Source organism: Lissotriton helveticus, chromosome 5_1, assembly GCF_964261635.1.
Source record: "Lissotriton helveticus chromosome 5_1, aLisHel1.1, whole genome shotgun sequence".
Taxonomy (NCBI): domain Eukaryota; kingdom Metazoa; phylum Chordata; class Amphibia; order Caudata; family Salamandridae; genus Lissotriton; species Lissotriton helveticus.
Window position 1 is genome coordinate 1,106,571,744 of NC_136065.1, and position 15,229 is coordinate 1,106,586,972.

Here is a 15,229-nt window from a genome sequence, read left to right on the forward strand (position 1 = left end):
ACTTCCACCCTGTGTACAGCTGTGTACCATCTTCATAATACAGTTTTTAAGCATGAAGACTTGGTACCTGGCCGTGCACAGGGCAACTGGGCGCAGGTGTGCACGCTGTTAATTTAGCACTAATTTCTACAAAGTTCAAGCCAGCTTGCTGCCCACAACATTCCGAAGCCTACCATAAATACCCCTGAATAAAGAACACAGAATCTGAGAACGTACAATCATTCTGTCAGCTCCATCAACCCCAATACTCACGAAAACTTCTGGTTGAAACCTCTTCAAACTTGTCTCCAATGGTGTTATTATCCCAGGTCCTGTTTCGGGGATGGTCAAGGAAGTGAAGCGCAGCAAATGCCTGCAGAGTTAACCTGCTCCTAATCAACTTCCGGATGAGTCATGGAATCCACGACCAGGCGGACTTTTTGCGCATGTGCACCATTTAAGGCAGCGCGCGCATGTTAATTTGCACTATTTTAAAACCAAACATTTGCAATGCAAGAGAACTCGCGCTTACGCCAGTTCTATTGCATTTTAAACCGGAGTGCAGGCGGGAAAAAAGGCAGAAACTGGAGTGGGGGGATAATGGCTTTGCCAAAAATCACAGACTGTGTAAGGGGGCGGGGGACACACCGGGAAAAAACTAGCACTAAGTAAAGGGGCCAATAGCCTCGGATGTCTACAAATTACGCCATGGATGTTAGGAGGAGGGACTAACAAGGTAAACACTAATCAGAAGGCAGCATTTATGATTTTGGCCAATTACAAAGATAGCCGGAAAGTGGGCGGAGCTCCCCCACTATACTGTATACAGCATCTCTCTATGAGACAGCGCATGCGCTGCCTAGGCCAAAACATAAAAAGCTGACTTGTATTAAACTCATTCTGATATCTTTTTGCAACAAATATCTAACAGTTTTTCAAATGTGTTTAATTTTGCACTAGCGATTCTATTTTTATGCATCATGTCAGCAAACATGCTGTCTTTTTCATATGAACAAGCTACGCACCAATGACTTAAGTGTTTTGTGGGAAAGGTGATGGCGAGACCATGCATTATAAGGAATAGAGTACATGAAAGGCAATTGCAAGTCACCTCGAAGTTCCATAATTTTTTAAAGGAACTCGACCTTTGTCTCATTACTCAATATGGTTGTGGAACACTTTAGTGATTTGCAGTATCATTACAATGTACAGCAGGCGATGCATTATCCTGTATATAATATCATAATGTCCATCTGATCTGAAATTTGTGTATGAACTGCTCTTGATTAAGAGTTTTGAGAAATGGAAAGCTAAGATTTGCTAAAGTGTTGCAAGTGGCACTACATGCTTCTTGCAATAACCCTACAACCTGTGCAGTGCTTCCATGCATCACGGAAAAGCAAGGGAGAAGGGGAACTGGCTAAATATATGGAGATATAAACATTGGCAATGCCAAAAATGTTTGGCATTAAAGGGGTGCTGTATGTAAATAGCATAGGAATGAAAATGTATTTGTGTAGAATAAAGAACTGTAGAATAATATTGTTTTTGTTTAAAAGGTCAAGCGACAGTTGCACTGTCAAGCCAGACCTAAACATCCATGTAAGTTAAAGACTGCCCTACTCCATCTGTGCTGCTGACAGAGAAAAACACCATATGTTTTCTAGCTATATAAGATACTTTAATACTATTAATGTCATGTATGTGCCCTGGAAGTTCAAAATCAGGCTAGTTGATAAAACAAGATTACCATCGATGTGTGGAGGGCAAGCACTTTTTTGTTGAAGCAAACAAACTTCTGCCCAATCAAAACATGCCCCCCTAGCTCCAAACATGTAAGCAGAGCCAAAGCCCCTCTCCAGTGATGGTCATATAATTGTCTGGAGACAAGTGCACTGTCAAAGCGGACCACAACAAAGGATTTGTAAAGCACAACTGTGACATTGAAAGTAATCCTGATGCTTGAGTTTTAAACCCTCCCATGCCCATGACGAGCTCAGCTCGTCATGAGCCACGGTGCTCCGGTGCTCATGATGAGCTGAGCTTGTCATGGCCCGTGGAACGCTCGCACGCTGGGCTAATTCCCCTGCTGTGCAGAGCGTTCCATTAAACGGGAGTGGTCGTGACGAGCTGAGCTCGTCATGAGCACCGGAGCACCGTGGCTCATGACGAGCTGAGCTCGTCATGAGCATGGGGGTGCTGTGCGCGCCCCCCCCCCCGCCCCCAGCACAGTAGGGGAAAAGCCCCAGCAGCCAAGGGGTTAAAGCAAGTTAGCAATTGGGAATCAAATAGGTTAGAGGAGAAGCATATTAGACAAGAACCACGTATTTGGGGGCAGATTTACAAGGCACTGGTGCCACTTTTGCGTAATTTTTAACATGGGAAAAGTGACGCATTCGTGGTGCAAGGGCCTTGTACATAAGCTCCGTGGTGTCCACTGGCCACCTAGTATTGGTGACAACCTACTGCAAAACAGTTGCCTTTTTGTGGTGTTAGGGAAGCAGCATAGGAGCCTCAATTGTATTTTCACTACGGTGAAAAAAAGACGGTGCTTTCCATTCCTGTCCCAGAAATTGTTGTTGATAAAATTCTCCTTCGCCATTGGCACTGCTTGTTCAAAAAAATATTTATTTTTGGCCTTCGTCAGTAATTGATTTCGATGGTGTCTTCACTGGTAGTTTTATAGATTCCTCTGATTGGCCATTGTTAAAACGAAGAGCATAGAGGTGAAATAAAAGTGTCCACTTCAAGAGAAAATGTAGTTTGTTTGTGCCTGCTTCTGCCAGCACTGCGCCTGGTCTCACTGATGTTCTGTCTCTTCTCCTCTGCAGGTCGGTGGCGGGGCTGGATAAGGAGGCTGACCTTGTGCACATGGAGGCGCGCACTACTGACGGACGTGAGTGTTCAACCTTAACAATAATAAAACCACCCCAGGCGGGATACACGCATTCATCTTTTTATGGCCGCGAATTCATTTCAGATTAACATTTTAATTGACAAGGAAGATGAAAGATGTGCGCTTGACTTTTACCATCCTGCAGTCTTACTGTGACTTCTGTAATTTCGGAGGAAGGGAGTGTTTTCCCGAAGAACGGGCCCGTGGTTGCTGAATCTGAATAAAAAAGAACATTTTAGCTATTTCCATAAAGCATGAACACGTCTGTGTATAACCTGCTGTTTTTTACGAGCTGTCCTTTGCTTCTGCTGTGTCATGTTTGATAGTGAAATATTACCGCCGAGACACCATTAATCCGCCTCTCTCCTGGGGAGACACGCCGGCACATGTCGCAGGATGTCTCACAAATCTCTGCTTTGCTTAATGGGATTTCCATCCGATACTTTGCAACATAGCACAATGGGGTCAGTGCGGGCGGAAACTGGATTAATGAACTGCTTCCTAATGCTGCAGCAGGAAATGTTGAAACGTTTCTTCTATACCGTATACTGCATGCAGGAAAGGCAGGTGTCTTCTCTCCTTGGTGTTTTGAGGTTACAGTAAGGCTCTGTGGTAGTTACATGAGATATAACTGCTGGATATGCTAATACTCCAACATATAGGAAAGCGGTGAGGACATCAAAACACAATCTGTCACTGAGAAATGAGGTTACTTCTTGGCGAGCCGCATTCTTGCCTCTGTCGTGTACTTTTGTCTTGACTTTGCTGATTACCTTCATCTTTGTGACCTTTGTGTGTGCCACTGTAGCGTGCCTGCAGCACCAGAGGTTGCATGAGTAACACAGAGTACATATGAATGACACATAATAAGTGTGCGTGTGTGCCTGCACAGTGTCTGGGTGGCAGTGAGTAAATGAGTGAATGACTTACTTTGTGTATGAGTGGCCTTGGCACCAACTGCTGACAATTTTATGAAAAAGAACTTTCTGTCAAAGTGTCATTTTTGAAAGCCACAGACCATGTTGGGCACGACATAGAAAAGTCGTTCCAGACGGGGTGATGAATCTCCATCCACTAACATTTTATTAAAAGACCTAGTAAGTGGGTAAGGGCACTTGATCATGAGCTTGATGTGGTACCCGATGATAAAGAGTGGCTTACTAGGTGAATGAAGGTCCATCATCCAGTTGGGAACTGCTGTCCCAGATCATGCACAAACTATTCTGTGACTTTACAAAAAACTAATACTTATACAGACTGTCCTTGTTTTCATAAAACATTTTGATTTAAGGAGGATGCTCAGCCTGCTGCTCCCTTTTTGTGAGCTTTCTTCTCTCCCCATTAATTTTCCACTAATTGATTGTCAATGTGTGTATCCTTGAGCTATTTTACAGTAAGGGGTGAGTGTGTATGTAAGAAAGAAAGTGAGCAAGAGAGAGAGAGACGTGTCTTCTTTAACACCCAGTAAGTCACACTGTTTGCAACAATTCTACCCCGGTGTCATTCTAGTGACCACTGAGCAGAGTCACCCCAGATGTTTGTGAGAACAGATAGACAAAGCACCAAAAGCCTCTCGTAAAAGTTTCCTTTTGTAAGGGTGTTGTATAAGAAAAGAGAGAATTTCTCAGCCAAAAGTTGTCTCTGTCTGAGTATTGCATCAGTAGTGATGGACTAACCATTCTTCTCAGTCTGGTCGGGGGTGTCCTTCAATTATAAGAATACAGTTGATTTATAGGAAACTCTTGGAGGGGTTTCCTGGAGGCTTTGAAGTTAACTGAATAGACGTTAGATCGATATTATCCATTATGGATGAGGCCACAAAATGTAATGTATGGCATAAAATATTGATTGGTTTGATGAGCAGTACTTCTTCACCCACCTTAGATTTCTATACATAACATGTGATTTCTGGGAAATAACTAATTTTACCCTGCTTACCCCTGAATAGTCAGGGCCCCTAGAGCAGGCAGCTCTGCACATTCTGTGCTTGGAAGGTTGGTGTAAGGGCGGGGCCAAAGGCCCCCATAGCTAGAAATGACCACGCAGATGAAGTGCTATACTATCTGGAATGGGCTCAGAGCACGTACTCCTGGCCCCTTTTATTGGAAGGGTCACCTGACCATTGACACCTGTGATGGATGGGTGTGAGGTGTGTGGAAGCCAGCCCTCAAGGAGTGTCTGGTGGAAGCACAGTATTTGGAAACACTAGAACGTGACAAGCCGGTCACTTCAGTTGGGTGGGGCAGAGGGAGTGATACTGTGACGTAGTGGCCGTAGGGCTGGCCACGTGGTGCAGGCACATACAACTTGAGCGTTCTTTCCTTTGTGCCAGCTGCCAAGCAGAAGCCCACTGCCTACCCTGGTACATGTTGTTGGAGGTTGTGAGCGGGTGCTTTGTTGTTAGGCTACTGTTGTGTATTATTGTCACTGTAGTGCAAGACGAGGAAGTCAAGCTGTTCAGCTGATTAGGGAAAAAATAAGGTGAGGTATAAGAATTCGCAAAGAGCCGAGATTTGGGGCAAGGATGATGGCCTGGTCCAAGGGAGGGCAGGTTAAAAAATATGGATAATGTGGGTTACAGTGCCAGGACTAAAAGGATTCATAGTATAGTATTTCAAAAGTTGTGTGCAATTCTGAAGTGTTTAGGGGGGTGGGATGTAAGGATTAAAGTTTATTAGGGAAGGTGGTTGGTTTGGAATCTTTTTTTTAGCCCAGTCAACAGGGTAGCTTGTGCGGCTTGGCAGGAGGGCTAGGTACTCAGCTTGCCAGTTGTAAATAAAGAGGTCATTTACACTTAAAGCCAGCGGAGTGTTGTGATCATTTCCTCACACTTTTCCTTGTGTTGTAATCTGTACTGGAGAGTGTATCTAGAGCCTCATGCATGTTCCTACTTGCTCCTCGTAGCGTACTAGAGCAACACACTTAGCATTGCTTTACAGCTCTATTTTAATGTGGCTGATGACAGAATCTGTCATGACTCTTTTTAAAGATGTGGCTGTGAAATTGTTTACAATTTCGTGAAACAAGTACTGCAGATTTTCACACTGCATTGCACAATGTTTAGAAAATCTGAACTATAAAAGGGGCAGATTTACAAGTCCCTTGCGCCACTTTTGTGTCACTTTTAACATGGGAAAAGTGACGCAAAAGTGGCACAAGGGGCTTGTAAATCTGCCCAGAGTGTTTGGAAATGTATCAAGAAACTCCACATTGCAGCTGCAGCAGGGTAGGAGGACTTTTCTCTCTGAGGGCCATAATAGTCAATCGCTTCCTAGGTCCAGCAACCCTCGAAGTAAGCTAGACCGGGCCGGACTGGTCATTCAGGGCACCAGGCAATCCCCTGGTAGGCTAGATGGGGTGGGGGCCGTTTTCGTGGCAGGGGGGCCGGTTCTGTTGTTGGGGCCGATTTGGACCAACGCGGTCGGTCCAAATCGGCCATAATAACAGAACACAGTGCTTACAGGCAGCAGTGCACAATCAGATCTGAGGCCTGGTGAGAGCTGCGACGCCCTGACCAAAATGAAATAATAATTTATTTGAAATCTGCGCAGGCCGCGCCGATTTCAAATAAATTATTATTTCATTTTGATCAGGCCGCCGCGCGCCGCCCGGCATTAATGTATATTACAAAAACACTACGTCACCACTGACCTCACCTCCTCCTGGTCACCTGACCATGATGATGATTTGTTCCTGGTGGTTGTTGAAGACGTGCGCAGGCTCAGCGAGAATATGTCACCGCCTCCGAAGCACCGCTGTTTTTTTTTAGGGTGGGCATGCGCATTGGGAAGTGCGTGTGATTGAGCTGAGGCAAGCTTTCAGAGCAGGACAGGTCAGCCAGGAAAGAGGAAGAGATTGGCACCCCTGCGCACCCCCTAATTTAATCTCGCCCAGGCCTGATCTCGCCTGTCTGCCGCCCGAGGGCAGGTGAGTGCTATTTGTTTGCAGCATGATCCTGTGTACTTGTAATTTTTTTCGGAGGATGTGTAAATAAAAAGGAATCTCAGCATGGCTATGCGGGAGCAGTCCTAATCTGTTTGTGTAAAGGGTTAGATGTTTACAGATCTTACACAACGAGTTCAGCTTCCCGTAACAGCAAGGATCTGAAAAACAGAGAGCCCAGTTCATAAACGTGTTAATAAATCTTGCATGGGTAAATTTAGGAACTTCAGGGAATGGTAAACTTTTCTAAGAGAACCCCAGCAAAGCTGTAACAGTAGCATGTTTTCCAGGAGTATCCCTAGAAAGGGGTTTTATCTTTCTATACAGGTGCATCCGAAATTATTTACGCATACATCACTTTACATATATTACACTATTCCTATTTTTCCACAGTTTAAATATATTTCTCTTGGCAAAACCCCTTCTCTGACAATCTGAACAACCTTCCCAGGCACACCCTTTAATGGGGCTTACCGTCACCCTTTACAGGAGTGAATTTATGAATATTTCCAAGGGTGAGATGGGGTTTTTGGAGAATTTGAGAAACCCTGGAGTTCCAAACGATACTAAAAAAGCTAATCTATTCCCATATTTAGGATTTACCCATATCATACTTGTGAAATAACACTCGTGGGTATTAAAAAATAAAATTGGAATCATAAGGCCTGATTCACAGAGGCATTGCTCTGACTCCATATTCCCCCGTGATTTCCCATTTGGCATTGCCTTCACCACATCTGGGATGTCTTTTGTTCATTATTTCTCCATTTAACCCTTCTCCGAGTGCTTCAGTTAATTGTATGATGGGCAGATTAGTCGTGAAAACCTTTTTGGCAGTTTACGGGTGCATCAGAGGTATATTATATATTAAAAAAAAAAAGTAAAATTTGGCAAATTCCGCCGGCACAGCACTACTGTGCTAAAAATACATTTTTAGCAGGAGTGCATCCAGCCAATGAAATATTCGGCATGCGGGCCCGCATAATTTTTTTCATTTCATGATACAACTGCATTCAATGCTGCACAGCGCTGCCCAATTTTTGTTGTTGTTAATGTGGCCTGGGCCTTTGTTTCACATCACATCTTAATCTTTGATTCTTCCCTCCAGTTTGCTTTAGGTTGTTACTTGCTATCTATTGTTTGTGCATGTTGTTTCTGATAGTTGTTTATTTAGTTGTTCAGTGAAACCGTTTTCTACAGTGATAACATGTATGCCAGCAGCCACTTCAGAGCACTTGGTTGAGACTTTCTATCCACACGACTGTGGGTCGAATGCATCTCTTGAGGAGAAGGATTTCCAATCTTTCCAGAAGAGACAGCAGTGTCCTTATTGCCTATCAATAGGTCAGGACCATTCTAGAGGTCTGGCCCAGGGCACTTTGTGGTTCTTACTTCGTGTCTTTTTCTTTTCAATGTGGTTGGCACAAGGAGAGCTGATTTGAATGATCTTCGGTGCATTGTGAGAAGGTTACAACAGCACTGCACTGCCCGGGCCTGGGCCTGGGGCCGGGGGCAGCGTCAGTCTCCTAGAGGCCTAGACCAGCTAACCGAAGCAGCCTGAAGGCACATGAACCGAAGGTCTAAAGAAAGCTGTGCTTTAAATGGGCTAGTACCCACACTACTTTAATTTAAAGTGAGACCAAGGGCACTCCTCTGCAGGGGTGTAAGAAAATACATTTATTGGGAGAGTACAGTACATATACTTCTCAGGCGCATGCAGATACACTGGGTCAGGGTGGGACCCGGACTAACCTGCAGTTCTGTATCCCATTTCATGCGTTGCTTGCTATTATGTGTGACGTAACGTGACACCAAGACTAGGGGAGGGAGCAGCAAGGATTAGGAAAGACTCTGACAATTCATCTAGAAGGCCTTGTACCTATTAACCCCCATTTTCAGGAGGAGGTTCATGTGCGCAGCGTGCAGAATCATGCATGGTCTCCTCTGCCACGTCTGCGCGCCTTAAAGTGCGGCTGATGTCATCATGCCACATGCGCATTGGGCCTCGCACAATTAAAAGTGCGCGTGACTGGCCGCCTGCAGCATCACAAGTGGAGTGAGACAACACGCAATACATGAATGTGCTTGTAAATTAGCAGTAGTCAGAAAAGTTGATGCCGCCACCAAGGCTCCACAATCCCTCAAAACAAACAAGAAATAAAGCTTTCTATTTTCTAAATGTGTCCCTTCCGCAGGTTGCTTTTTACATTTATGAATTGTTTTTAAAAGTGTTAGATCTCGGGTTGCATTTTACATTTATGAATTGCCTCTCTGGTGCTAGAATCATTTTAGTGTAAAATATGTAAGACCATTGGCATAGTATTTTTTTATGTGGAGCCGCCGTGTTATCATCTTTATTGCATAACGACAGAGCAACAGAACACTGGATGGATTAATTTATTTTACACCTAATTCAAGCGTTTTCCCAATCTGTAAGTTTTAAAGAACTATAGAAAATAACCTAGGTTCTATGATGGAAGTGAAGAGGGAAAGATAAATACCCCCACAGTCAAATCGGGAGCAGGGAATACCAATTATGTGACTGTAATTTCCCACTGGGTTTAAATTAGATTGACTTCAGTCACCCCATCAGATCATGACTGGCTCATTGCTGCGGCAGCTTACAGAGCCCGGGCCCGGCAGTACTGTATCTACATTGCAGTTCTCCAAAACATGCATTGTAAAATGCATCTGTAAGACTGCTAAGCATTTACATCTCTGCCTTCAAAAACCAGCACTCTGTGTTTTATGCATGGTCTTCCCTCACATTCTGTCGTTTTGTCTTAGTGCCTACCAATTTAAGAGGCAACATTCACCTTTTTGATTTTGTGCATGTCATATAGTCTATTTAAATCACTGTATTGTTCTCATAGCAAGAGTTACTAAATCACTCTACAGATTAGTCAGAGTTCAGAATCCTCAAAGACCTTGAGTTTGATGCATTCTTTTATGGTCTGCAGTGGAGGAGAGTCCCCAGGTTACAATGAGTATATATCTATATATATGTATATATATATATATATATGTGTGTATATATCTATATATATGTATATATATATGTGTGTGTATATATATATATATATATATATATATATATATATATATATATATATATATATATATATATATATATATATATATACATATATCCTCTACCATATGGCTCCCTCCTTTGTTGAAATATGAAATATATATATATATATATATATATACACACACACACACACGTGAGGGGGGCAGGTTGCCACAGGGCATTAGAGACTTTTTCTTATTTTTAAATATTGTTTTGCTGGAGGGGGTTTAAGGCACCTATCAGAGATATAGTGGAATGCTAATATGTTTGTAGCAAGACTCCTCCCAAAAGTATGACATTCCTGCAAGTATCATCTCAAAGAGCTAGACATCTTCAATGTGTCTCTGCCTCTATTATAGGCATATAGATTGACTCATTCCTTCGGCTGTACAGTGGTGGGTGGCACAGTAACTTGGCACTGGGTGGATGTCGCACGCCTCGCGTGGTGGTGGTGGGCAGGGTCGGACTGGTCACTCCCCCTAGTAGTAGTTTCTCACTGCGTTTGCTCGCTACACACCATGTGGGGGCTGGTCTCACTTTTACTTTGTTCTCTCTGATTCACTACTTTTGTCTATTTTTGATGCTCTCTGAAAGAATGTCTATGGGTACATATGACTGGGTGGATAACCTGATGTTCTTTAAGGTCGTCATCTACTATTTACTGTGCTTTGAAAGGTGATACAGTTTGAATATGTAATGAAAAATGTGCTGTAAAATTAACCATTTTGGTCTGTCGTTTTCCAAAATTTTCGTGGGGGGAGAACCCCCCCAAACCCCCCTAGTAGCCGTTGGGCTCGCTCGCTGCGCTCGCTCGCTACATGCCGGGCGGGGGCTGGTCTGGCAAAGTTTGCCAGGGCTGCTTTTAGTTCCCAGTCCGGCCCTGCACCTTACAACCAGTACTTGGAAGCCTCTTGTCTTACACGTCCATCAAACCAATAGGTGTGCCTCCAATCTGTCTCCTACGTGCAGCAGCACATAACAAACATGGCAACTAAACGTTTGCCACACTTTTCTTTCTGCATGGGCTGTGAGCCTCTTCATTTCATGAGATCCACAACACTGTTTTGGTTGGTCAGAATTACAGGCCTTCCTGACAGTTATCTGAACACACAAAATCAAGAAGGGGAGAAAGAAAAGTTTGCCAGGGGTGGGTTTGCTTCCCAATTGCAATTGGATATCAAAAGAGAGTCAACCCACACATTTGATAAGTGAAATCTGCTTGGTTTCATCCAAGAGAAATATGTCTTTTTGTGAAAGAACTCTCCCTCAATAGTGTTTCTAGTGCCATGCTTCATCATCAAGTTCACCCCAATTAATGCTGTATCAAGTCATGCTTCTTACCCTGACCTTTGAGGGAGCTCTAATATGGTGGGTGGGGATCTAAAGTTTAAAGTGGCTATACAGTGATCCATGATTGTGACTTTAATGAGGGTCCACTTGGCAAGGTTAAAAACAGAAAGCGATGCTCATGAGTTCAAATCACTCTTGCATTTATGGTCTGAATTTTTCAGCCACGTCAAGTGCCAGAAGGCTGGTCATGTGGTTGGCTTTCCTAAGGATCAGACATAGATTCCAAAGGTCACAATATATTTTTCACAGCATATTCCTCCCAATCATACTCATGCAATATACACTCATTACAAACCAATCCAAAAAGACTTCTCAACTTATGATCGGTATCCTTTTGGTAACTGGAGATGGTGCCTACTTGGACCTGAGGGCATGGACCTTTGATGAATGTGTGACTATAAGGCACGCCCCACTATAGTATCCTGAGGGGCAAATGGCATATCTCTTTCAAGCATGGTAAAATTGGGGTACAGCTGACTGTCACATTTAATTTGCTTATAAATCTCTAGTTTATGGTACTAAATATACTGCAGTTCTGCAAACTAAATGTTAAAAGTGGGCTGCAGCACTCATTGTGCCAACCACTAAAGTAGCACCTTTAAACATGTCTCAAGTCTGCCACTGCAGCCTGTATTTCAGCCGTTAACTGCCATTCCGAGTTGGAAAAATAAACATTTTACCAGGCCCAAACCTTCTTTTTTACTACTTATAAGTCACCAATAAGGTAGGCTGAAAAGGTTCACAGGGCAGGGTGCATTGTATTTAAAAAGTACAACATATGTGCTTGAGTTGTTCATGTTCTGAGAGTGAAAAACCCCAAAGCCGTTTTTCACTGTAGCATGTCTACCTCTCCCATAGACTAACACTGGTTTACCTTATTACACTTAATAATTGATAACTTCAGTTTGGGATCAGATAAAGGAATATGTATTCTACTTATTTTACTTGTAGTTTAAAATCCTCTTTAATGGTAAAGTCAGAGTTTAAGTTACTATTATGGAAATTGCACTTTTAGAAAGTAAGCTTTTTCTGCCTAGACTGCCTTTCTGCCAGTATCCAGGGTCACGTAGCTGTTAATGGCTGTCTTGTGGTGTAATGTGCATTCCTTCCAGAGAGGGGAAAAAAGGGCTTTGTGTGTGGAACATGATGGCCTGGGCGGTCGTACTCAGCCCTTCCTGATCTTCGACGGTTAGCAGGAGGCCGGTGCCCACCCCCTTTCTGACTTTTGAATCTGCTTGCCTTGTCACTGGCAAATGCAACTAATACCTGAGTCTGCCTGCCCTTTCTACCCCAGACAGTTTTTAGCCAGACCCAGAGGAAGGGGCAGAACTAACCAGAACAAGTTCTGGGGTAGACAAAGAGATTCAAACCCACACACAGACCAACACTTGGTGTAACCGTGACATCCTCAGAACCTCTCTTCAGAACATTCTTTGGCTTGTGGAAGATTCAGTAGAGAACTTCCCTGTTGGCCAAAGCAGGAAGCCTTGACCTCCTTGCTTTGAAACTAGAAACCAAAAGTGACACCAAGGGTCAGTTGGCTAACCACCTGTTTGCGCAACAGGCACACAACAATCATCCAGAGTCCTTCCATGCAACCTCACAGCTGACCAGTCAAACTGGACCTGCTTGAGCCCTAATGCTGGCCTCTGATGGAGTGATCCTGACCCCGAGAGAAACCTCTCCAGGGCCTTGGTCCATTGGCTGGTATCAGAGTGCACTCCTCCTACTTCAAAACTACAAGAATTGGACTCCAGATGAAAATGCAGAAGTTTTGGGCGCTTTCTAAGGCAAACTTCCAAAAGCGTATCCAGCCAATATGAAGCTCCAACAGCAACCAACTCTTCATGCCAACAATGATCTTCTTGTGGGTCTTGCCAATGTGAACCCCCTGATGAGGCTCCTCAGATGGAACTGGACTGTGTGAAAAGGTAAGCTCCTCACCGGGATACACCGGGTCCTGTATCGCAGCAGCCTTAACTTTGATCAGGTCCGGCATAGCCAGGTAACCGCAAGTGGTGCTTTTTTGATTGATGGCACTGTTTTCACCTGATTATTATGAAATTCATAACTTCTGTTCGACTGATTAGGTTTTTTGACACAATTTACTCGTTTCTAAATGGAGTAGGGGGTTTTCTTGTGTAGTGTTTTCCCTTTATTACTATTCGAGTGCTGCATAAAGACTTTAGATTTTGCCTCAAAGTTAAGCCTGACTGGTTTCGTGAAAGCTACCAGATGGTTAAGCACAGGTTTATTTAGTGATATTTGTGGTTCACCCTAAAAAAGGATTGTGTTCATTACTTGACTGGAGTGCTCTCCACTCTCAACTAATAACCCTGTTTCTCACAGATATCTGATAACCCTTTATAGGTTATCATATTCTTCCACATCACCAGCATTCTCATATTCTTTTGTGGCCCATGGATCCGGGTCATTCACTTCGAAAACTAGCTTTCAGCAAACTTTTACATTTCTCCTGAAACCGTAACCCTTCATGAATCTAACTTCATTTTATGCATATCAGTCAATTCAATAGCAGATTTCTTGCCCCTAGGCCCTCTTTATGGGAGGCTTGGCAGTAAGGATCATAAGGCGATCCCTTAAAGGGTCATATCGAATGGGGGCCAACATGCAGAAATCCGTGTTATTGTACTGATTTTCATATATTAATCCACAAGTCATGTATATCTTTTCATCTGACTTTAGCAGGTATATATGTACCCAGAACTCAATGAAATATTAACTGGAGAAGGAAAATGAGCACTGTAACACCGCATAACGTGATATCCCATTTTAAATTGAACATGACATTTTTACTCTTTGCAGACATTTTTGTCCTGCTTTCTGTCAACATAGCCAATGAGTGTTATAGGAGGATAGGTCAGTTAGGAGATAGCTTCATTGTCTATGAAAGAGTAAGCATAGTCATTCTCAGCGTTAATGACATAAATGCACATTTCCAGAGCTTGCCAAAATAGTTCCTTTAGTCACCATCCAACGTTTACCACAGTTACTGATTGTAAACAATGGTACAGTCATAGCTAGGGTTAGGGAGAAATATGCTCCAGGAAGGTGTAGAAAAAGGCCCAGAGGATAAACAAAAGCATGGTCTAATGTCTGGTAACCGTATATCCGAAATTAAATACTAAATAGTCAAGCATCTACACTATATACTTGAGTCAAGACTCGGTCTCTGCCAATATCAGAACAAATGCACAGAATAGCCTTACACAGGCAAAGGTGTCCACAAAACATGCCAAGAAGCAAAGGGTAAAACCAGTCCTGCATTGCTTGTATTCCAGGTCAGGGAAGAACAGGCAGTTCAGGCTCGACTGTCCCCATGTTGAGCATAGTCAAAGCTAATATCCATTTGGCTGGGTCCGAACTGAGGTGACATTTTGGGCAAAAAAAGATGGATGGCAATGGGGCATGAGTGATAGTCAGTGACTAAGATTAATTAAAGCTTACCCTCCATCACTTTGTTTTTTGATGCCCTTAGCGTTGCAGGTATGCCCGGATTTGGATCCCATGCTCACTGTGCTACTGGAATTAATCTATACCTGGCTGATGAGCTCATAATAAGGGCAAAAACAGTCCCTGGTAGCTTGTATTCTGGTTCAGGGAGGTCCTGGCCTGGCAGATCGGACTAAACTGTTCCCATGGAGAGCAGGGTCAAGGTCCATTTGTATATGAAATTACATTACCCGAGCACACACTCAGTCCAGTCACACAATTCAATTTTTTTTATAACACATTTCTCGTATGTCCCTTGGTCTTTTACATTGCTTTCTCTTTAGTCCAGCCAGCAAACACATGATTAGTCGATTGTGATGTTCCCCACAACCTCCCAGGGTTGGAAAATAACATAAATACGGTTGTAGTGTAGTGTGAATACACCACACATTTTATACATGTGTCTGACTTTGTAGAAACCCAAACCTTCCGTACAAATACATTTAACCGGTGCATTGTGAGGTTCAACTCAAATC

General features: G+C 43.4%; 1 protein-coding gene across 1 annotated transcript in view; it reads left to right on the forward strand.

The window, feature by feature from the left end:
- LOC144753513 (VPS10 domain-containing receptor SorCS3-like) overlaps positions 1 to 15,229 on the forward strand; it is a 2,605,581-nt gene that overhangs the window by 1,643,362 nt on the left and 946,990 nt on the right. The window contains exon 6 of the mRNA XM_078641177.1: positions 2,811 to 2,875. Coding sequence (XP_078497303.1) covers positions 2,811 to 2,875 — 65 coding nt within the window. The remainder of the gene's footprint in view (positions 1 to 2,810; positions 2,876 to 15,229) is intronic.